The sequence below is a fragment of the Choloepus didactylus genome, chromosome 15 (assembly GCF_015220235.1).
Source record: "Choloepus didactylus isolate mChoDid1 chromosome 15, mChoDid1.pri, whole genome shotgun sequence".
NCBI classification, from domain to species: Eukaryota; Metazoa; Chordata; class Mammalia; order Pilosa; family Megalonychidae; genus Choloepus; species Choloepus didactylus.
This window is the reverse complement of record NC_051321.1, coordinates 88,038,333-88,061,439: the sequence shown is the minus strand read 5'-3', so window position 1 is coordinate 88,061,439 and position 23,107 is coordinate 88,038,333. Positions and strand designations below refer to the sequence as shown.

Here is a 23,107-nt window from a genome sequence, read left to right as displayed (position 1 = left end):
TGCCGCCGTCCCCTCTGTCTTGGGGGGACAGCGCCTTCCAGGCTGGATGGTCCAGCAGGAGCCGAGGACAAGACCCAGCAGCCCTTCACCTTCACACCTTCCAGGGGCCTCGCTGTCCCCGAGCAGGGCAGGTTTGCAGACAGGGAGGTGCAGGGCTCAGGTAAAGGCCACTGGGTGCGGGGACGCCCCTCTCTCTGTGGGCTCAGTGTCCGAAGGATGGGATGGGCCCACCTGGAAAAGTTAAGTGCTTGTGGGAGAGGAGAAAGAGAGGTCTCCAAAAAAGGGGCCAGGAGATTCTGAGTCTTAGCATCCTCACCCATAAACAAGTGGAAAGTATCTTTCTCCCAGGGTCCTCATAAGGAGCAACTGTGACCTCATGTCTGGTCCAAAGCCTGAAACATTCTATGCATTCTATGGGGGTTGAGCCCTCCTGGTGTGAGGATGGAGAGGCAGGGGCTCCCTCCCCAATAGTCAGATTCAAAGGCCTTGTTCTCTGCTCTGCTCTGCAATCCCTGCGGGGGTGGCTTGTGCAGGGTAGGGGGCTCCGGAAGGGCAGAGCGGAAACCAGGAGAAGGCACAGCTCACCCAACAGGGGAGAAGAGAGAGGCCTGCCATTCAAAGGGAAGTAGAAGGGCAGGGGAGATGGGGAGAAGCAGAAGGTGCACAGGTGAAATCGAAATTATGAATCAAGATGCAAACTGCTACCCTGCAGTGGGAGCAGTTCCCAGGCTGGGGAACCTCGAGGGGCGGAGGCTGACGCTGAGATGTGCCAGGAGCCGGCAGTGCCTCACCGCGAGCAGCAGACACTCCCCTCACCCACCCAGCAGGCAGGGCACCTTCCTCTGGTCCATTTCTAGATGGAAGGCTCAGGGGTGGGCACAGCAGTGCATTCAGCACCTGGGTTCCTCTTAGTCCCTGTCCCAGTTACTAGGGCCTTGGGAAGCCCCCAGGGGTGGGTGGGGTGCAGACAGCAATCAGGGGCCCCAGGTCCTCTGCCTGGAAGCCGGGGGGCCGCCTCCTCCCTGACCAACCTCCCAGAGCAGGTGCAGGGACTGGTGTCGCACCCCACGATCTGTTCCCCTTTGGAAAGTCCTTGGGGCCTGTTGGAGGGGTCCCGGCTCTGTGCTCAGGCCCCCAGGGCTTGGCCTGAAGGTCAGGCGGGCTGTGAGTCTGAGGGCAAAGGAGGCTCCTTAGCAGCAGCCAGAAGGGCGATCCATCACGCCTTGCGCAGAGCTGGTGTGGAAGGACAATAAAACCGATATCGACTGCGATTGTATCTGCTGTGTGCGCCTCGAGGCTGCCGAGGAGAACGCACTGAGTTATGGGTCCAGACACACGTGGCGTGAGCCCACTCTGAACAGCAGTGAGATAAGAAAATGCCCCGGCTTATCCAATTTAATTGAACAAACATTCAGAGTGCACTGTTTGCTAAGTGTTATGGGAATACAGCGATGAATAGATACAGCCCAGCATTTGTGGGCTGGCAGCCAGAGCAGGGCCCCACCCGGGGGGGTCAGGGGTGGGTGATGGGTGCCCAGGGTTGGGGGACAGGCAGGAGCAGGGCAGTGTGGGGGCAGCACGGGGAGCCGCAGAGCTGCAGGGAGGAGGCGCCGAGCCTGGCCAGGCAGAGGCAGAGCTGGACTGGGCCAGGGCCAGCAGCCCCCGGGGACCTGGCACTCGGTGTGGACCCCGCCTCTGCCAGGAGTGAGGAGGGGGTGGGCGCTGTGGGCCCGGAGCTTCTCTGCAGACTCCCCTTCTTATCCTCGCCCCACATGTCCCTCTCCCCAAACCCAATCCAAGGTCACCTTGAAACTCACCTCCAGAACACACTGGAACACACCCCACCTGGGCACAATGCAACCAGAACACACCGGAACTCGCCTCCCCAGTACCTCCTGTTACAAGTTGAACTGTCCCCAGAGAAAATATTTGAAGTCCTGCCACCTGTCGCCTATGAATCCAGCATTATTTGGGAAAGGGTCATTGCCGATGGAGACCGTGCACTTCGTGAGGTCTTTCTTCCAAGACGACTGGCGTCTTCGTGAGCAGTGGAGAGATACATGGCAGGCACGAGTGGCAGTGGAAGCAGGGCCTGGGTGCTGCCGCCGCAAGCCAAGGGGTGCCCAGGACAGCTGCAGACCCCGGGGATGCAAGAGACAGGCGGGGCCCTCCCCACAGGCGCAGAGCTGGCAGGGCCACCACCGCGACCTCAGGCACCGACTGAGGCTTTCAGCCACCAAGTTCCCACAGCCTTAGGAAACTGAGACGGTTTTTGGTCCTGGGATGATGCTGTAACAAATACCTAAAAACAGGGTAATGGGTGGAGGCTGGAAGGATTTTGAGACGTGCTCATGGACACCTGGGCTGCCCTGAAGAGACTGTTGGAAATATGGACAATGGTCTATTGTCTCGGAAAGAAACAAGGAGAGCCGTAGAAAAAGCTCCTACTGTCTTAGAGAATGCAAAGATCCCCATGAGCAGATGGTTCTAGAACTGTGAACATTGAAGGTGCTCCCTCCCGGGGAGGCCTCAGAGACGGAAATGAGGAGCATGTTTTTACACAATCCTTTTTATAAACTGCAGGAGAACTTGGCTGCACTGTGTTCCATCAGGTGGAAAGCAGAACTTGTCATTGATGAACTTGGATATTTAGCTGAGATGGTTCCCAACCAAACTGTGGGAGCTGTGACCTGGTTACTCCCTGCTGTGTATGGTAAAATACAAGAGGAAAGAGATGCACTGAGGAACAAACAAAAAGGAGCTAGTTTGGAAAATGGTCAGCTATCCACAGAGCATGGTCTGCAGGCAGGGCCAAAGGTGTGGCTGAAAAACTGTTTGCTGGGGAGATGAGGTGTGTGGCTTGTGGATTCACTCAACCTCTCGGCAGAAGTCAGGAGGAAAGGAGCAGCACCCAGGACAGATCCATGGAGGACCCTGTAGCCGGATGGCTTGGACCCTAGGAAATTGCACGGGAGACGCTTCTATCAGCAGAAACCTCGTCAGTCTGGACTAAAAGGGACAGCGACAGGGTGACATGAAGGAAGAATGAGCCCATGGGTAGGGCCATGAATGCCAAGGCCTGGGTGGATGGGACCCCCTTGGGCAGGGAGGGTGGGACCTCCGACACAGCGCTGATCCCCGGGGGAATGTTCTCAGGCCTTGAAATGGATGGAACTTGCCCTGATGGGCTTTGGGTTTGCTTGGGACCCGTGACGCCTCCACACACGTGTCCCATCTCAGACCTCTGTCCTCACTGTCCCTGCTGTTTGGAGCCCTCTATTCCATACCCCTGCTCAGCTGCCTCCCCCCTTCAGTCAGACATCCCCCTTAGGGGGCTTCCCTCCCACCCAGCAAGAGAACTGCCCTCGCACTCCTTTCTGCAAAGCTCTTCTACAAAGCCCCCATCCCCACCCTGCAATCTCAGCTCTTTCAGAGCTGGGGTTGTATCTCATTCACCATTATCCCCCCAAACCCAAGGCTAGGACATGGCCTCGGCTCAGCCTCTGTGGTCCAAATGTGCAGACCGGCTGGCCTGCTGTGCCCCAGTGTCCTCATCTGTAAAATGGGCTCATGATAGGTCACACCTTACAGAGCTGCAGCAAGGATTAAATGAGGGTTCTTTGAGGTCTTTAAGGCCGTGCTTAGAGTGAAGCAGGCTCTCACTCGTCCGATTGCAAACGGAATTGGCGTTGACCTCTTTAATCTGTCTGGGGAGGGGAGGAGGGGCAGATGGTGCAGGGCCATGTGACGTCAGAGGCTCGGGTCCGGCTGGGTGAGGGTCCCTCGTTTGGGCACGTCCCTTGTGCCTGCCTGCCTGCTGGCTGTTTCCTCTTTGCATGGTCCTCCCCACCCACCTCTGGGTCCTGGGGCTCAGAGATCCCCAGCCGGGGATCCCCACGTGTGCCACGCAGACCCCAGAGCTAGACCCGTCTGCGACAAGCTGGGTCCCTGATTAGATTGCACCACCCCCAGCATCCCTTGTCCACACCCTGGGGCCTGTCTCCTCAGAGGATAATTGTAGGAAGTAATTCTATTGGAGGGACGATCGCTGCAGCCGTATGACTTGCGCTCAAGGCTAATGGACTGGGTGCCCTTGCATACGGACGCGCTCCGGCCAAGCATGGAGAGTTCTTCCAGAATGGTCTCGTCACCACCAAGGCCCTGCCACTGTCCTGGTCCACCCGCAGGCTGAGGGCACGAGTGCCCGGGGGCAGAGGCTCGGAGAAGCTTTGGCACCAGGCAGGGGGCCACCCCACAGATGCTCGGCCTCCCTGAGAGATTCACATTGTTAGCCCATTTCTCAGGTGAGGACACTGAGGCTCAGCAGGATGAAGCAGCACAGCACGCAGCTGGGAACTCTCCAGGAGGACACCTGCGTGCTTGCCCCCATGTCCACGGCCTTGTGCTGACTCAGTTTCCCCTTCCCGCCTGGGCGTGGCGCAGCTTCCCCTCTGCTGACCCCTTCCCTCTGGTTTGTCCTCCCTGCACCCACCTCCGGCTTTAACTCTCTAAAGGAGAAGTGGTGATGTTGCAGTCCCAGGGCTGTCACAAGACGTCCACACTCTGTGAGATGGTGCCCACGCCCCCCTGTGACAGCCCCTCCTGGCCGCAGCTGGAGCCACCTGCCACTGGGTCTGGACGCTCACAGGTCCCTGCCGGCCCCGGCGCAGGCCGCTCACTGATGGGACACCTCTGGCCTCCTGCTGGTGCAGCATCTACTCCTCTTTTGCAGGGACCCCCTCTGGACCACCCCCCCGGGTCCACACCTGGCATGGCACTTGCCACATTCTGTGGGAAGTCCCTGCTCCACATCGGCTCCCTGCCAGGGCTGGGGCGGGAGAGAGGGGTGCTCTCGGGACCAGCGGGGTGCCCCTTCACTGCACCTGCCCATCCCCACAGGGTTCTCTCCTCCATTCATTCGACCAGTACCGACTGCAGACCCCCTGTGTCAGGGCCTGGTTGGGGCATTGGAGACATAGCAGTGACAGAACATTCCGAGCACAGGGGAAGAGGGACAAGCCGTGCAGGCATCTGAGGAAAAGACCTTGAGGCATGGGGAGCCCCAGTGAGCTGGGGGCCAGCAAAGGGGCCAGTGTAGCCACAGTGGATGAGAGGAGGGGGCAGGCCGGGTGTGCCCCCTGTCTCAGAAGCTTCCCTCCGGCTGCTGGTGGAGAACGGACAGTAAGGCAGGGTGGGCTCAGGGAGGCATGGGTGGGCCAAGGTAGGAAGCAGGAGAGGGACAGTGGGGCTCAGACAGGGCCGTAGGGCCGAGGAGGGCTCACAGGCTGCGTGTGTTTTGCAGGGAGATCCAACAGGAATTGCTGGTGGTCAGCATGTGGGGGGCGGGAGAAGATAGCATCCAGGGATGTGACAGCAAGAAGGCACCAGAAACCCTTGGCTGGAGAAGACTGAGGGTATCCATTCACAGAGCACAAGGGCTGTGGACCCCAGACCCCTTCCACCTGGCCGCACATCCTAGCGGGGTGCTGGGGGAGCTGGGTGCACCGCTTCCCTGGGGACCCCTGTCTATCACTGCTGCAGGAGGATGATTTTTCTTCCCTCCATAAGCCAGCAAATTAATTTGTGCCATCCCTTCCCCAGCTCGGATCAAAGGTTGTCAAATTCCTTTAGCCCACATAATGATCGGTAATATACCCTTCCATTTCCTGCCCAGGCCATTAGACGAGATAGAATTGATAATGGCCTCCCCAGCACCTGTGCACCTGTGGACGTGTGTGGGGTCGGGCGGGCTTGCTGGAGCCCACTCAGCCCAGACACATCGCTTCTCACCAAACGGACGCTGTGGCCCATGCAAGGCTGGAAATACCTGACGTCTTTGCCTCTGCTGCACCTGCTGCAACACGGCAGACGGGAGCAGTCCACTGGGGTGCCCTTCACCTCGGAGCTCGGAGGGGCTGCCCTGCATGGACAGTGCAAGTGATGTTAGTCCTGGAACCTTCTGACCAGTCAGGCAGGGAAGTGGTGATGGCTGCAGACACACGGCCCTTTTATTATTATTATTATTATTATTATTATTATTATTATTATTATTATTATTATTAATGTGGACTGTGGCCTCTGAGCAGGGGTGAACAAGGTGACCAGGATCCCCCAGCTGTGCCTCTCCCGGGTTGCTCACACCAGCTCGCCCCCAGCCCTTCTCCAGGGGCAGCAAGCTGGGGCCCCAAGCCCACCTCCCAGGGCCGTCACGGAGACCACAGACACTTTACAAATGGTCCCTTGCAGGACAGGGTCAGGGACAAGGAAAGCTGGGGTCCTGCCTTATTTGGCCTCCCCCTGGCCCCCTTTCCTGCTGGCCTCTCTTCCAGGCCTCCGGGGCTTCGCCCGTTCCAGGACCTCTGCCCGGGCTGTTCTCGCTGCCCATTGCCCTCACCCTCTGCTCCTCCAGCTAACACTACATATCAGTTAGGGCTCTGTTAAGAGCCCAGACCGTTCCCCCCTCTGCAGGACCCCCACATCTCAGTCCGCCTGCACATTCCCTGCCTTGTCAGGAGCGGGCTCTGCAGCTGAGGGCGGGGGTACAGGGCTCACACACACGCCTGGACCCCAGCCCCAGCCCTGGGCCCACACATTCTCGCTGCTAATGACTGACGAGGGGCGGCTGTTTGGAGGGGGCCGGGGGTACCCTGAGGATGCTGCTGTGGGTCAGAGACCCGGAAGAGTCCAGCCGGAACCTCAGGTGGGGTAAGGCCTTGCGGCCTCACCGTGTGCGGCCATCATCCCTGAGGGACTTGGCGGCCACTTCTCCGCTGGGCCTCGGTTTCCTCGCCAGGGGAAGGAGGGGAGACCCAAAAGCCAGGTGCCAGAGCTCACTTTCCCCCATTTGCCACAGGAGCCGGGGGCCCCAGGGACAGAGGGAGCATGGCCTGGAGCAAGGGGACACTGCAGTGGGGAAGCTGGGAGGGCTTCCTGGAGAAGGAAGCATGTCCATGGAACCATCAGGGGAGGGAGAGTCGGAACAAGGGAGTTGGGGGGAGCACACCTGAAGATGGAGCAGGTGACCTCAGGCCCCTGCTTCCTGCCACCTGAGCAGACCCTGCAGTGGAGGAGGCAATCAGAGGAGGGGGGTGCTCAGCTCCCAGCCGTGGGGGCAGACGGCATTGTGGTAAGGGAGCTTGGGAGGGTGGTGGGTCCACATATGGGGGGGCACACGGAGGCCCTGGTGAGGTGGCCATGGACCTCCCAGGGGAGAGCACCGAGGTGCCGACACCAGGCCGAGGCTGCAAGCTGGTCGAGGGGGACGGTCATGCAAGGGCCAGGGCCGTGGAGAGGCTGGGGCTTAGCCATGGAGGGTCTCAGGGCGATGGTGCAGCCACAAGCCCCCCAACTTCAGGAGGACAGTGCAGGGAGGGGTCCACAGCCCTCATCTGACTTCCCAAGGTAAATAGCTGCAACTGCTGATGACATGAAGGAGCCATAGAAAGCAAGCAGAGAAAGCCACACAGATTGTGGCCCCAGGCCTCCGGCCCATCGGATCCATGACATTCAAGAAGACCCCATGGAGGTGGCCAGAAGGTCAAGGGCAGCCCCTGTCCTGCCACCTGCTGGAGCGCAGACGCCCCAGGCCACAGGGCGTCCCCGTCTGAGAGCAGTGGGGACACCTAGCCCCTCCACCAGCCTCCCCCACTGGGTCCCCTCCATCCTGATAAAGCAGGGACACTGGGAAAGTTCCAGAAGTGCCGCTGAGGGCTCATGGAAGCCAGAGGGTCCCCAAGGGGTGGAGTGTAGAGAGCAGCAGAGAGGACAAGGCTAGGAGCCTGGGGTGAGATGAAGAGGGAATCTGCCGAGGGAAACGGGGCTTTTCCCAGTTTGCCCAGCTTGCAGAAAAGCGAGAAGGAGAGGGACGGAGTCAGCCCAGCGTGGAGCTGGCGATGTGGTGGGGGCCCCCGGAGTGCACTGCCCCTGCCGACCTGCCTGCCCCTGAGCCTCGGGGCTCTCGGGCTCCATCAGGGGCTTGCCGTCCACCCTCCGCCTTGCTCTCTGGACCGGGCAAGGCTCCCGGCGCTCGCCCCCTGCCTCGACCTGAGCCTTTTAAGCAAATCAGCAATGTAATTATTGATCCGTAAGAGAAAAGGAATTAATATGGCCACCCACATCCTATGTACAGAAGAGTATTTAACAATGAACTCTGCTTAAACTTCATAAAAGCCTCTTCAGCAAATCAGCACACCAGTATTGATCCGGAGGCCCGTCTGCGCATCCCAGCTGTCGGCCGCCCCCGCCGAGGACCATTAAGTTGGCAATTCTGTGCGCGTTACGGCCTGGCGGACGCCTCCTGGGATGCTCTCCGCTCCCTGGCAGCAGGGCCTGAGCGGCCCCGTTTTGCTGACCCTCCCCTTTTCCTGGAGTCGGGGTATGGACTCCGGAGCAGGCCGGCCCGGGCTGGCTCACGGCCCCGTCCACCCACCCCCTGGCTGAAGCTGAGGCCTGGGGCCCATGGGGGCTCCAGCTGCCCCCCGGTGAGCGCACAGCAGCCCTGCTTCCTGCTGAGCACCAGCCACGTGCCGGGGACACCCTCTTGTCACCCTCTCAGCAAGCCCGGGAGGTGGACAGAATCACCACCACCTGGCAGAGGGGAACCCCAAGGGGCAGAGCCACTCAGCCTAGAAGGCTAGGGTGAGCCAGTGCCCCCAGCAGCTCCGTCCGTGGGAGAGTTTTCGTAGCTGGCCCAGGCCATGGAGGGTTCCCTGAAGAAGCCAGTGGGGTGACTGCTCTCCGTGACCCCTCTCCATCTTGAGCCACCTGCCAGCCCCCCCCCCACACCCACACCTGGATCCATCTAATGGGGGGTGGCAGTGAGCCCTCTTCAGTGCAGGTCAATCTTACCTCCCAGAAAGCGTCCTGAGCTCTCCACTAGCTGTCGGGGTCCCCCCTGAGCCCCAGTCTTTGTCTGCCCAGCACCCTACAGGCAGAGACACCCATACCTCGTGAGCCTCCCCAAGCCCACCCTCCACACTCTGGCCTTAGGAGTGGGGTGGGGGCACCAACAACAGAGCCAGAAGGGGCAGGGGCAGGGGCTGGGGAGGAGTCAGGGTCTTGGGCCCCGACCCTGCTCGGTGCTGACCTCTGGGGGCCCCGGAAACCCTTTTCCCACCTGTGTGCAAGGGGCTTAGGCCATGGTTTCCAAGAGCCCGCCAGACTGCCCCCCGCCCTCTGCATCTCCCCAGCTCCCTCCTGGCCTCCATCCATCTCTGTCTCTGGCCTCCGTTTCTCTGTGCCCCTTTCCTTCTCTGCTGCTCTCTCTGTTTTCTTTCTCTTGGTCTGATTTTTGTTTCTCCTTCCAACATTCTGCTTATCTGACTGAGCCACTCTGCGGCCGCCTGCGGCCCGGCCTTTCCTGGGCCAGGAGAGTGAGGAAAGGCTCAGGCCCAGGTCTCCGAGGCCCCCAGCACCCAGGCCCTGGAATCTGAAATGAGCGGTAGCTGGCGGGTGTGGGCGCCTCTGCCCCGGAGTGCTGGGGAGGCGGCCTCGCTCCTCCAGGGGGGTTAGGGGGGAAATGCTGGGGGCAGGCAGGGGAACCTGCTGGAGAAGGGAACCCCTGGGGGAGAGGAGAAGTCTTGGCAGGGAGGGGAGAGGAGCCCGACAGTGGGAAGACAGCCTTCTGGGGGACGGGGGCAGGGGAGCCCACTGGTAAGGGGGCTGGTAGACAGGGGAGACTGCTGGGGGGTGGGGAGCCCAGGGAGGGGGACGGGATCTCCCAGCATGCCGTGCTGCAGCCCCACCATGCAGGGCTCCCGCTCTCAGGGGTCCGGGCAGGTGGCCCCCAGGCTAAGTGGGCCCAGGTCACAGCTGGCCCTCTGTGGCCCTGCAGAGCTGCCCCTCAGTGTGTCTGCAAGCTCAGGGGGAAGGAGAAGCCACGGGAGGGGTGGGGCAGGGCATGAAGGGCTGGCCAGGGGCTCTGAGCTGTGGTGTCCCCCCAGCCTTCACCACCCCTTCCGCCCTGGCTCCTCCTGGCTGAGATAGTTCACCTGAGCCCTGTGGGGCGGCCCAGGCCCCTGACCAGTGCTGGGCCCATGGGCCTCTGCCAACTGTCCCTCGAGGGCAGGCCGAGCAGACAGGGCAGGGCCGGAGAAGCAGGCAGGCACTGGCAGGGGTGCACTGTCCCTCAGGAGACCCCTCAATGCAGACACGGCCGGGGCTGGGGCCCGCAGGTCACTCTGTTCTGCACCTGGGATGGCACTCAGACCTCAGCACGAGCCGGGAGGGGATCAGTGCCCCGGAACTCACCAGAAGGAGGTTGCAGCAGGGGCAGTTGAGGAAGCTACACAGGGTCCCTCTGGTAGGGATGGCCCAGAGGGAACCCCGATAAATCGACGGGCCTCCAAACCGGTACAGGAGGATGCTGGGGGCCACTGATCTCAGCTTGTTCACTCCTTCCAGGACCTGCCAGCTCAGAGCAGGACATCTGCAAAGGCTGTGATCCTGCAAGGGCAGGGGGCACCCCCACCCTGCTCCTGAAGCTGATGGCCTGCGGAGCCCCCGAGGCCTCCCCCAGGCCCCCACCGCCACCCCTCACACCCCTCACTTGGCAGGCAGCTCCACCCAGTACAGGGCCTGCACCGCCTCCTGCTCTCCTGTCCCTGCAGGGCCTGCCTGGACGCAGCCACAGCAGGAAGCAGTCACCCCCGGACACTCAGAGGGCCGTCAGTGCCAGCTGTCCCGGGGCCACTCACCTTTTGATCCCTGCTTCCTGCCGACCAGAGATCAAAGGGCAGTTCCTTGGTGGCAGGTCCTGTCACCACCCGCTTGAGTGGAAACTGCTCCCCATTAGCGCGGGGGCTGGGAGGGGAGGCTGCTGGGGGGATGGGTGGGGAGTGGTGATCTAGGTGCCCGGAGGGGCAGGAAGGACAAACCCTGCAGTGCCAGGTGCCCGCCCTCCCTGGGCCTGCAGCACATGCCCGGGGCTGGCTCTCCCACCTGCTCCCCGGGGTCTCAGAGCCCTCCTATGTGGAGGGGGTGTGGGGAGGGTGAGCAGTGAGGGGTGACGCCTGGGCCCCCAGATGACAGACCTTCCCTGCCCTGCTCGGCCCTTCCCCAGCATCCCCCCATGCCCTCCTGTGCGTGCACCCCACGCCCTGGCCGAGTCCCGGTGGATGCCCCCTTTCCCCCGTTGGTGTGGGGAGCCAGAGGAGGGCACCTGCCCCCGAAAGCGTGAGGCTGGAGGAGCCCCTGCCCCCAGCTCCCCACCACCTCTGGGATTCTGTCGGCCCCACGCAGAGGCGGGCGCTCATCCTGGACGATGATCCAGGGCCCACCTGGCCCAGGCTGGTGGGGGGCGCTCAGATCTGCAGCTGGGCAGGGCATGACCAGGCTGCCCCCTGGGCTGGGGTGTAGGAGGGGCTCCTGCGGGCTACAGGGGCTCAGCACAGGATGGTCCTGGCCCAGGGGAAGGGCTGTAGCAGACCAGGGGCAGTGAGCCAGTGTCCACCAGATTCAATGGAGCCGAGATTCCCAGGTGTCTTGGAGCTAAAGGGCATCTGGCCAGGACTGGGCTGCAGGAAGGTGAGGTGCACGCTCTCCAGGAGCCCCTCACTGGTGGAGCGTCTGCTGGCTCCCCTGGACGCCTGGCCAGCCCAGGCTGCAGTGCTTGGGGATGGCGGCCCAGCAGGGTGACAGGACCCATGCCTGAGAGCATCAGCACCCAGCTGGCAATGCTGCGAAGCCCAGGGAAGGGGCCGGGGGAGGCCACATGGGGCCACACACTGCCCAGGTGGTCCCAGGAGACCCAGGCGGGGGTCAGTCTCATTGGTGAGGTCCGTGGCTTGGCGGCTGCCTCCACCTAACCTCCGGCCCCTGGACGACTGGGCCCAAATCACTGCCCACTCTGGACTCGTGGTTTGTTTCCTACACAAAAAATACCACAGCTTCCAACCCAGAAAACAGAGCCATGCTGGGTATCAAAGCAGGAGAAGGAAATGCTGAGAAGCCAAAGGGGACAGTGAGCAGCTGTCCTAGGGGGGCACAGCCAGGCCCACCAGGAGGGGCGTCGGAGCCACGGGGCAGGCTGCAGCCCCTGCCGAGGGGAAGAGCGAGGGGGGCTGGCTTCTTCCCGACTGCCCTCCTGCATCCTCCATGTCAGGGCCCAGGTCCCGAGGGCAAGGAGAGCAGGAAGGGGCAGGAGGCTACAGAAACCACAGGCAAGGCCAGCCCACCACCTGGGTCAGTCCCGCGAGGGGCTTTGTCCAGCGAAGGGCCAGGCCCCCCCAAGGCCATGCCTGGGCTCCAGGGCCTCGGGAAAGAGGGTGCAGGCCAGCCCAAGGGACAGGACAGGCAATGGCTGTGGGGCCCTCACCCCCAAGCCACTGTACTCTGCCCCAGGAGGCCCCGGGGTATGAAGGGATGTCCTCAGGATGCAGGGCAAACACCAGCAAGGTGGGGGTGGGGTGGGGCGGGAAGCAGGGGAAGGGGCGAAGGGCAGGACCGGCTTACTAAGGCAAGGGGAGGCAGCCCCACTGAGAAGGCGGTTTCTGCTTGTTATTTTTAAACCTTGCACGTGTGTGTGTGTATTAGAGAGGGAGGGGGTGTGAGCTCCTGCACCTTATTGAGAGGAGCGAGGAGGGTGGGCTGAGCCTGGGGCTCTGTGATCAATTGGGAGGTGGGTGCAGACCCCCTACCAGAGGGTGTGCCCCAAGCATCAGCTTGGAGACGGAGGGGCAGGGCCCCCCTGAAAACCCAGCCCCAGGGCCCTGCCTCGGATGCTCAAGTGGGAAGGCCCCTGGGCTCTGGGCTTTTTGTACTGAGGCTGATGGCCCTAAAGACTTTGTGGGGGGCTCATTGTCTCTAGGTGCGGGCAGGCGCGGCACCATGCAGGCCTTGGGGGGCAGGCCTGGTGCCGGAGGAGGAAGGAGACCCCATTCTGGGGCAAGGATGACCACACCCTCTGCCAGGCCCTGAGACTTCCCTCCCCAGCCCCGTGGCAGGTCAGGCGGGAGCTGGCCACGGGCCAAGGGCTGTGCACCTGTGGACACCGCTGCCCACCACCCCACTGTGGGCCACTGCAGGCGCTGGGCAGAGGGCCTGCCTGAAGGGCACGAGGGCGTCAGGTTCCCCAGACTGCACACGTCACCCCCAGGAGGCAAACCTCCTCCTGTTCCTCAGTCCAAACAGGTCCGGGAGAAAGGAAACTTCAGCGGGGAAGGGAAGGGGAATGACAGAGCTTGGCCTCCATTCCGTGCACCCAGAGGAGCTGGCTCTGAGAGCCATCAGAAAGTTCCAGAAGAGACAGAGCCTGGAGCAAACATGCCAGGGGCTCCCCCTCCCCCTGCCAGGTGTGATCGTCCCCCATGAAGACACACATGTTCAGAGCCCCGTCCAGGCGACACGGAGGGTCAGTGGCCAAAAGCACAGCTGAGTACAAGCAGCTGGGAGGGCACCCCTGGGGAGGGGGCCGGCCAGGTGAGCTGGAGCCAGGCTGGGAGGGAAACGCAGGCAGCCAGCAGGGGAGCCAGCAAGCCACCAGGCCCCAAAGCTCACCCACCCTCCTCCCGGCACAGAGCCAGCCCCACTCGGGCCCGCCGACTGGGATGCCAGGTCAGAAGACAAATTAGAGGTGAACTTGCAGACTGCAGCAATTTATTCTGGACACCAAAGTTCTGCTGCAGCGAAGAAAGCCAGATCGCTCAGAAGAACACAAGTAGCTTCGGGGTTCTAGGGCTGGCAGACGATTTTTATAGACATACAAGGAAGTTAGCCTGACTCTTATTGATTGGATGGGGGTTTCTCCATCCTATAGGGGCAGGTTTAGGGCAGGTGGGCTTTATTTTGTACGGAGTCAAACGTAATGAACTAGGGGCTTGATTGGCTGCTGGGTCAGCTGCCTTGGAGGGGATTTCAAATTTCAAAAGATAAAGAGGAAACTCAAGGGTGAATTTAAAGAGGAAGTAGGGCAGGGGTTTTGTGGCTCTGAGGGGTCCCCAGGGCTTTCTCTATACAGTGTCTCAGCAGCCAGGCTTGCCCCCCAGAGCACATGGGAGTGACCACATGTGGCTGTGCCTGTGAGCTGCAGCCCAGGCGGGAGAAGACAACCTCACTTCTCAGGACCACTGAGCATCTAGGGTGCAACCCAGCCTAAGCCCAAGCCTGCCTGCTGGGCCGGGCCCCCCAGGTGCCTATCGACCCACAGAGCCAAGCTAATGGGGTCCACTGGGCATTTGAGTTCAGAGACAGGTTTGCCTGTAAGCAAGAATGCACGAGCTCTTTGTCAGCAGGCTGCCTCATGCAATATGTAAGAGCACATTAGCCCACGCTCGAGGAGGGGGCCGCCACTGCAGAACTGCCGGGGCCTGGAGAAGAGGGGTGTGTGGGGCAGCCGGCGAACGCCTGGTCTCACCGGACCCCCATCTCCTCCATATGTAGACACGAGGTGGTCAGTAAAGCCGGCACCACTGTCCGCCATCCTCCACCCCAGGCAGATGCGGGAATCACTGCGACCCCCTTTCCCACAAAGCCAAAACGAGCTGCCAGCATCCTTCTAACACCATACAGCCACTACCAGACCCCCAGAGCTGGCGAGCAAGGGCAGAGCTCTTGGCCACCCCCAACCTCATGGCCCCTTCCAACTCTGACACCACCCACCCACCCCCACTCCCATAATTCTGGGGGGTTCTCAGTGGTCACCCCACCCTGCCCCTGCTCCCTTCCTCCCCACAGGCTCCGCTCTGACCTCCTCTCAGCCCCCAGGGTGGCTTCCATTCACAGGGGCTGACTCCTGCTGGCCCCAGGAGCAGGTCTGTTTCACATGCCAAGGAGGCCCCAGCATTGTGCCACTTTGCCCCAAATCCCATGCTAGGAACTGGGGGTCAGGGCCTCTTGCTGGCTTGTGATGTGGCTGCTGATTTCCCACACAAGGCTCCCGGGACGTGTGGGCTCCCCGCTGCATCTGCCCCGAGTGAGGGAGATGGTCCCGCTCAAGGCCTGAGCTAAGCTCCGGGGTTTGTCTTCGCGCCGTGGCCCATGAGGAGGTGGGGCGCCCCAGCACCCAAAGCCGCCTTGGAACCTGAGCTTTGGCCTGCGTCTGCTGCTGTGAGCCCTGGCACCACTTGATCCCTCCCTCACAGTCTGTTTTGTGCCAGATCAGGTTGACTGGAGACCACTAGAAGGGGTGAGTCATGCTGCCCCTGGGCCGAGTCTCCGTGGCTGTACAGGGGACCCATCGTGCACTCGCTGGGCAGCTGTGACAGCCTCCGGATTTGGCATCAGCTGGTGGAAACAAAGCCACGGGGGCTCAGATCACCCTCCTTCTCTGAGTCGCTTAAAGCACGAGAAGGATTTGGATACTCAGAGGACCCTTGGTGGTTGACTTGGGAGACAGCGTAGCAGGAAGTTGATAAACCTACACTCTCGTGTCCATCTCTCTGGACCTGGGCATCCTCATCTGTCTGGAGGGCAGAGTGGGCTTCCACTTCAGCAATGTCCTACTAGAGAACCTGGGAACACTCTCACCGTGCACATATACGCAACTTAGAAGAGTTAGACAAAACACAACAAACACAGGTACGTGGCCAAGCTTGCAGAACAGCGAGGCTCATTCTCAGGGGCTCAGTGAAGAGAGAGCTCAATCACACTGCTGGTCCCGGAGGAAGCAGGCTGGGGGCCCTGGAGCCCAGCACTAGTTTAAATAGATTCTTAAAAGACTAAAGCACTTCTGACCCACAATGTTCCACCAATTGAACCATCCTTGAAATGTTGGCATGAAAACAAAATAAAGGCTGGTGTTTTGGTTTGCTAAAGCTGCCGAAGTGCAATATACCAGAAACGGGTTGACTTTTAACAATGAGGATTTATTAAGGCCATGAAAATGCCCAGATTAAGGCATCGACAGGACAATACCTTCTCTGAAGACAAATTACTGGCAAGCTTGGGTTCCTCTGTCACACGGGAAGGCACATGGCTGGCATCTGCTGCTTCAGCTTCTGGCTTCAGTGGCTTCCTCTCTCAGCTTCTGTGGGTGTGCCCTTGTCTCTCGGCTTCTCTGGGGCTCTTTCCATGAGCTTCTCTCAATTTCTTCTCTTACCTTCTGTATGCATTTTATCCTCTCATAAAGGACTCCAGTAAAAGGATTAAAACCCACCTTGAATGGGGTGGGTCACATCTCAATTGAAACAGCCTAATCAAAAGGTCCCACCCATAATAGGTCTGCACCCACAGGAATGGATTAAAGGAACTTGGCCTTTTCTCAGGCACATAACAGCTTCAAACCAACACACCTTCCCCCACTGGTGCGCGCGCGCGCGCACACACACACACACACACACACACACAAAGTCTGGATCCTTAAAGGGCTACAACCAGGACTTCTCATTCACAGACAGGTGACCTGTTTCTGCCTGGTTGTTTAACCGTGGTCCTAACACCTTGAGAGTCTGAGATGCAAATTTCTTGGCAAAAGCAAGCACAAAACATGCCTTCCACCCAGACTCCAGATAATTGCCACAGTCCAAATCCCACACAGGATAAGCTCAGAACTCTGAATTACAAAGGGTACAAAATGATGGGCCAACTTTACATAAGGTGAGGATTTACAATGGGAGAATTTGACCCCAAGTGTTTCAGCCAATAGGACTACTGGGTGGAAACTCTAAAATGAATGTTTAAAAGCATAGTAGAATAAGATACTATAAAAAATGAGCAGATATAAAAAAGAATAAACTATGTATTTTTAAAATGAAAAATAGAATAATTGATGTACAAAACTTAATGGAAGAATGGAAAAGCAGATTAGACATGGCGGAAGAGAGATTATTAAAGTGGAAGATATATTGAAGAAATTACCCCAAAAAGTAGCATAGAGAACATAAAAAGATGGGAAATGTAAGAGAGAAGTTCCAGATAGATTTTCCAGAAAGCAAAAAGGAGAGAGAGAATATCCACAGATAAAAGGACTGGGAATTTTCACAGAAGTAATAAAAGGTATCTCTCTCATATTCAGAAATCCCAGTAATTTCAAATGGAATAACTAAAAATAAATCAACACCTGGTCTTGTTACAGTGAAAACAAAGAATAAAGGCAAAGAGATTTAAAAAGCAACCAGAAAGCAAAGACAGGTTACCTACTGAGGAAAGACATTTAGATTGCTGGCAAATCTAACAACAATAAATGAAGTCAGAAGAAAATGTCGTGAGAAAAAAGTCAACCAAACAGAGAACTAATCTAACAATTGAAGGAGAAGGTAAAATAAAGATACTTAAAAAAAAAAAACTGCATGAGTTTACCACTAGCCAACCATTGTTTAAAAGAATTTCTCAAAAGAAGGAAATTGAATCCAGGAGAAAGGAGTGAACAGCAAGAAACAATGGTGAGCAAAGAAGCTGGTAAATCTGTGGATAGACCCATCCAAGTACTTACAGTATGAAGAAGAATTACAATTCCTTTGGGGCTATTTGGACAAGGGGAGGATAGCATCCTGGAGAGGAAGGTCCAGCACCACCTGTCTGGGTGAGGAGGAGGGCAGAGAACTTGACCACATCTAGGCTTTATCAATTCTAGACGCATGTCTAGGATAACTCATTGTAAAGCTAATAGGAATGAGTGTCTGTAAACCACAAAAGAGAAGGAAGTCATCAACACCATTTTGAGTATTTGTAGATCTTAGCCACTTTAAAAATAAAATCAAATAAAAAGAGAAAGTTTGACTTCTGTCTTCACTTCCTCTGGCTGCTGTGACAACGCACAGCAAACTCAGTGGCTTAAAAGAACAGAAATGCCTTTTCTCCCAGCTCTGGAGGACGGAAGTCCAAAAGCAGGTGTTGGAAGGGACATGTTCCCTCCAGATGCTCTTGGGGAGGACCCTCCTGGCCTCTTCCAGCTTCCTCAGGCACTCGTTGATGTGTGGCTGCATTGCTCCAATCTGCATCCCTTCTCACGTGGGCTTCTCATCCCTGTGGGTCTGTGCCAAACCTCCGTCTGCCCCTCTCTTATAAGGATGCACATGATGGCATTTAGGGCCAACCTGGCTAAGCCAACATAAACCACTCCTTTCAAGAACCTTATTTTTCCTTTAAGGAAATATTCACAGGGTCCCAGAATTAGAATGACATATCTTTGGGAACCATTATCAGCCTACCACAACTTCCAAACCAGTAGAAGGAGGAAAAAGGAATAAAGAAAAGTCACTCTAATAGAAGGGGGGGAGGAGCATAGGAAAACCCAAGACAAATAACAAAAAAATTAACTGGTGGGAATAAATCCTCACAGATCAATAAAAATAATAACCATCAATACACTGAATAGAGATCATCAGATTGGAGATGGACAAAATCAAGCCATATGTTGCTTTCAAGAGTCACACCCACACAGAAAGGTGGTAGGTAAAAGAACAGGGAAAAAATACACCATCAAAACATGTCTTAGTTTTCTTGAGCTGCTATCACAAATACCACACACAGGTTCAGAATTTAACGTTGGAAATTTATTGGCTCAGAGTGTTGGATGCCCGAAGTCCAAATCAAGATATCAGCAAGAACATGCTTTCTCCCTGGGTGAGTAGCACTCTGGTGCTGGCTGCCTGCTATTCATGGGTTCCTTGGCTTATAACTCTACTTCCTGTCACATGGGATGCCCTCTCCTTTCCAGCTTCTGTGATTTGGGATTCTCTTTCTAGCTCCCATTATCTGGAGTAAAACCCTCCTTCATTCAGTTGGGCCACATCTTAACCACAAAGAACATCTTCAAGAGGTTCTATTTACAGGGTTCACACCCACAGGGATGGGAATAGATTAAGAACATGTTTTTTTCTGGAGTACATTCCTTGGTCTACCATACCATGCAAATAGTAGCATAAGGAAAGCTGGCATGGCTGGGTTAATTCTCAGATAAAGTAGACCTTACACAGAAAGCATTGCTCGCACCCCCACACTGAAAAGGGGAAGGAAAAACCTGCTCTGACCCCTCCTCTGGAACTCACTCCTGCAAGGGCCAAGTAGGTCAGAGCATGCCAGCTGGCTTTGCAAAGAAGGAGGCATTTCCCTGAAGGTCATTGGGGTCCCATCCTGCCTTGTGCCCAGAAGTTCCGGGCTCTGTCCTCCTGTCAGGCCCCATGTGGGCTATGTGAATCCCAGCCACGGCAGCCCTGCCCCACCTGAGCCATCTGCCTGCACTGGTGCTTCCCTGGGGGCAGTCCACTTAGCAGTAGCAGGACATGGCACCTTTTCAGGGGCTACTCCTAAATTTAGGAACTTCCTAAATCATCTTAAGAGACACTGGGTGTGATGGTTTGGAGCTGCATATTCCCTGGAAGATCATGTTCTTAAAGCTAATCCATTCCTGTGGGTGTGAACCCATTGTAAGTAGGGCCTTTTGATGTTACTACAGTTAAGGCATGGACTGGGATAGGCCTTAATCCTCTTACCGGGGTCCTTTATAAGAGAATATAATACAGACAAAAAAAAAAAAAAGAGAGAGCCAAGAAGCACGAAGCGGAAAGCAACGAAACCCTGAAGTGAAGGGAGGGACCTGGAGACACCGCCATGTGCCTGGCCATGTGACAGAGGAGCCCAGGATAGCCGGCAGATGGTCTTTGGGAAGAAAGCATTTTCTTGATGACGCCTTGATTTGAGCAATCTCATGGACTCAAAACTGTAAGAAATTCCCATTGTTAAAGCCAGCCCATTTTATGGTATCTGCTTTGAGCAGCCTGGGAAACTAAAACACTGGGTATCAAGGGAAAAGAAACCTGAGCACCTTCGATTTTTTAAGGCAATCATTGCTGATGATGAGTCGACTTACAGGGAATGGCTATGAGCTACAGCACAGCGATGGGTGGATCTCATTGAGAAATCGGGGAGGAGTGGAAAGACCCCTGAGGCCTGGCCGTGCACAGACCTGGGCCTGGCTGGCCTTAGTTTCCTGACTGGTGGGAGCTTGCTCCTTTCCCTCGGATGTCTCGGGGTCCTGGAGGTGGACTGAAGGATGGCGTGCAGGTCCCTGCGGCCCCGAGGGTGTGAACTGGGTGAGAAGGTAGTTCTGCCATGGCCAGCCAGCAGGCCAGCCTCTCCCTGCCAGGGATGCTCCTTTCTGATCTCCACACCTGCAAGTCTCTTGGCCCTGAGCCCATAAGGACCTTGAATTGGAATCCTAGATCCACTCTCCAGGGTTTCCAGGGGGCTTGAGGGCAGACTGAGCACCTGGCGAGAGCTGGGCTTAGAGGGCAGGCAGTCAAGGCAGGGGACGGACAGAGCACAGGCACACTGTGGTCCTGCAGCCCTGGAGTCCAGGGGGAGCAGGTGCCAGGTAAGGCCCACCACGGCAGGCTGTGAGCCTGTCTCTGCTCTGGGGGTCACAAGCTGACAGACTGACAGCCTGTTGGGGTGAGGGGGGTGAGTTAGGTGGCCACTGCCTCTGGGTGTGGCTCAAGGACCACGAACCCTGGCCAGGGACCAGTGAGACATTGAAATTGCAGAGCAGTTTCCCACCGGCCATGGCTATATCCACAAAAGCCATTCCCAAACGGCCAGTGCCAGCGAGGGGGAGATGAAGCCTGCAAGGTCCCCCCGGCCTGGCCCCTTGTTTAACAGGTGAGAATCCAAAGGCCTGAGAGTAAGAAGGGACTGAGGCTTTCTTCTGCACTGAATCTATGCAGCAACTTGCCCACCCTGGGTGCCCCTTGCCCCTGGAGGCCTCCTGGCCCCATCCACATCATCTGCAGCATTGCCCAGGCCCAGGCAAGAGTCAGGCTCAGCTTCTGGACCTTCTGTACTGGCTCCCTCAGGGTGGGCCCTTGGTCTATGAGCAGGGGAGGCCCTTGTGGTGTCTGGGCACCCTGGGGCCTCTGGGGGTCTGAGCTGGAGCCCCTGAGTGGTCGCAGCCCCACACAGCCCCACACATCCCGGCCAAGTCCTGGAGCCACCTGTGACTCCCACCTCCCTCACCTCATGTCTCATCTGTCAGCAAATCCATGGACCTGGAGTCCAGCTCCTTCTCCTTACCCCACTTCTGCCACCTGGGTCTTGGTTGAAGCCTCCCAGTTATGACAGTGGCCTCCTTGCTGCCATCGTTGTCCCACGTGGCCCATCCTCCCATGCAAGGCCCTGCCTGTGTGGGCCCCTCGGCCTCCTGCCTGGCCCTTCTGGCCTGCTCCCCTGTCACTCACTCTGCTCCAGTCGTGCAGCCTCCTTGCAGCAGCTTGCTCACGGGAGGCATGCTGCGGCCTCAGGGCCTTTGCACAGCTCTTGCCTTGGCCTGAGGTGCCTGCCCTGATTCCTGTGTGCTCCCTCCCCTTCTCCCCACAGGATTCTCAAATGGCACACTCTCAGTGAGCCCTTCCCTGGCCCCCAAAAGCCACAAGCCCCAAGCCTCCCCATCCCTCTTCTCTGCTTCCTTCTCCTCTCTACTCTGATCCCTGTCCAACTTGCTCTACATTCTGCTTGTGGAGCTGTCTATCTTTCTGTTTTCCTGCACTGGGACGCAAGCTGATGGGCTCGTGTCTCACTACTGGCTGCTGTATCCCCAGCTCCTGGAGCAGGGCCAGTGTGTAGGAAGCGCTCAGTGAATATTTGTGAATGAATGAATGAATGGATGAATGAATGAGTGGATGAATGAATGATGGATGAATGAATGGGTACATGACTGAAGGAGTGAGTGAATGCTAGAGCCGGCCCTGATTCAGTGTCTGGGGAGTCCAAGGAAAGCCACTGGGAGCCTGTGGCTCGGAATCCCGTCTTACTCGATGCTTTCCCTGGCTCTTGCCCTCAAAAATGGCCATGAGGTAAATATATTGACAACGTGAGATTTCCAGAACAGGCTTGAAATAACTGGTAATGATATTTAACCCTGAGTCCTCATTGCACGTCTCTCTAACTTGCCTGCACCTTCACCGCAGCCTGCACAGTTGGCTTCAGCATGGGGGCCGGGCCCTCCTCTGGCAAACTGTCCCCTCCGTTCCAGACACTGCCTGTGGCTGGGCTGATGTGAGACACCTCTGAAGGCCCTCGGTGGGGTGGTGCGTCCCGGGGCCTCTCTCCTGCTGAGTGGCCAGAGCAGGATGGGAGAGCGTGGCCACGGCGTCCTGTGTGATCGGAAGGTCCTCTGGGCCAGCCTCCCTTCTTACTGGGGCCCCATGGATGGCGAGTCCTGGAACCCAGGCCCCCACTCCCCAGCTCATCCACACCTTTCAGAGAGGACCCTTCCCAGAGGTTTCCCAGCAGAGACTTCAAATCACCCCTGGGTTAGGATTTCTTTCAGTGATTTTATTGATTGAACAAAGAATATGGCTTTACAAAAACAGGAGCAGGCTCTCATAAATACATTCGGGTGGAGTTGAGGCTGCTTTCCGGAGGCAGTGTGGCTCAGGGACAGTCCCTGGAAGGTGCCGAGGACCCAGTTCTGCAGAGGAAGTGATGGTGTGCACCAGCTCCTTGCTGGCCTTAGGGTCCTGCCACCTGGCACTGCCCGCCTCGGAAATGAGGGGGCGGATGGAGAGGCTTCCCAGCCTGCACCCTAGGGCTCTCTCTCCTTCCCAGGGCTCAGCAAAGGCTAACCACCAAAATCCCTGCATCAGCACAGAAAAGGGAAAAGGGTGGGGGGTCCCGAGGAGGTTTGGAGACAGAGAGGACATGCACACAAGGACACACCCAGGGACATGCACGGAGGAACTTGCACGCACGGCAGTTGCTTAAGTTTCCCCGGCACCTGTGGCAACCTGCGGGAGGGAGGCCAGGCTCAGGCACACTGGGAAGAGGGGTGTCCACAGGGCCCACTCCAGAGGGGAGCAGGGGAGGGTGCAGTGAGGGCAAGGGCCTGCCCTGGTTTGCTAAAGCTGCTGGAATGCAATATACCAGAAATGAGTTGGCTTTTACAATGGGGATTTATCTGCTTACACATTTATAGTTCTTAGGCCATGAAAATGTCCAACTCAAGGCATCAACAGGACGATACCTTCTCTGAAGACAGGCTGCCAGCATCTAGGGTCCCTCTGTCACATGGGAAGGCACACGGCCAGTGTCTGCTTATCCTTCACTCCAGGTTTCATTGCTTCTAGCTTCCGGCTTCAGTGAATTTCTCTCTCAGCTCCTCTTTGGCTTTTTCTGTGAGCTTCTCTTAACTTCATCTCTTAGCTTCTCTACATGTTTTATCCTCTTATAAAGGACTGTA

At 57.6% G+C, this 23,107-nt stretch overlaps 1 protein-coding gene across 1 annotated transcript; it reads right to left on the bottom strand.

Annotated features, from left to right (window-relative positions):
- Window positions 1-687: 687 nt before the first annotated feature.
- Window positions 688-11,644, bottom strand: LOC119509979. Its single transcript, XM_037803926.1, has 7 exons — window positions 11,555-11,644; window positions 11,277-11,397; window positions 10,695-10,816; window positions 10,547-10,610; window positions 10,249-10,469; window positions 5,828-5,920; window positions 688-1,233 (listed from the first exon to the last, which is right to left on the bottom strand). Exons 1-7 carry the CDS (start codon window positions 11,642-11,644, stop codon window positions 928-930), a joined length of 1,017 nt encoding a protein of 338 aa, XP_037659854.1. The 3' UTR covers window positions 688-927.
- Between the last annotated feature and the right edge of the window lie 11,463 nt (window positions 11,645-23,107).

What these genes read in the sequence shown, in the direction of transcription:
- LOC119509979 (XM_037803926.1), bottom strand. Translation starts at nt 11,644, where the DNA reads ATGGGTCCTGTCACCCTGCTGGGCCGCCATCCCCAAGCACTGCAGCCT. An exon ending in AGCCAGCAGACGCTCCACCA is followed by an intron (nt 11,398 to 11,554) that starts GTGAGGGGCTCC and finishes CCCCTGGGCCAG; the next exon opens with GACCATCCTGTGCTGAGCCC. An exon ending in AGCAGAGGCAAAGACGTCAG is followed by an intron (nt 1,234 to 5,827) that starts GTATTTCCAGCC and finishes CTTCCACACCAG; the next exon opens with CTCTGCGCAAGGCGTGATGG.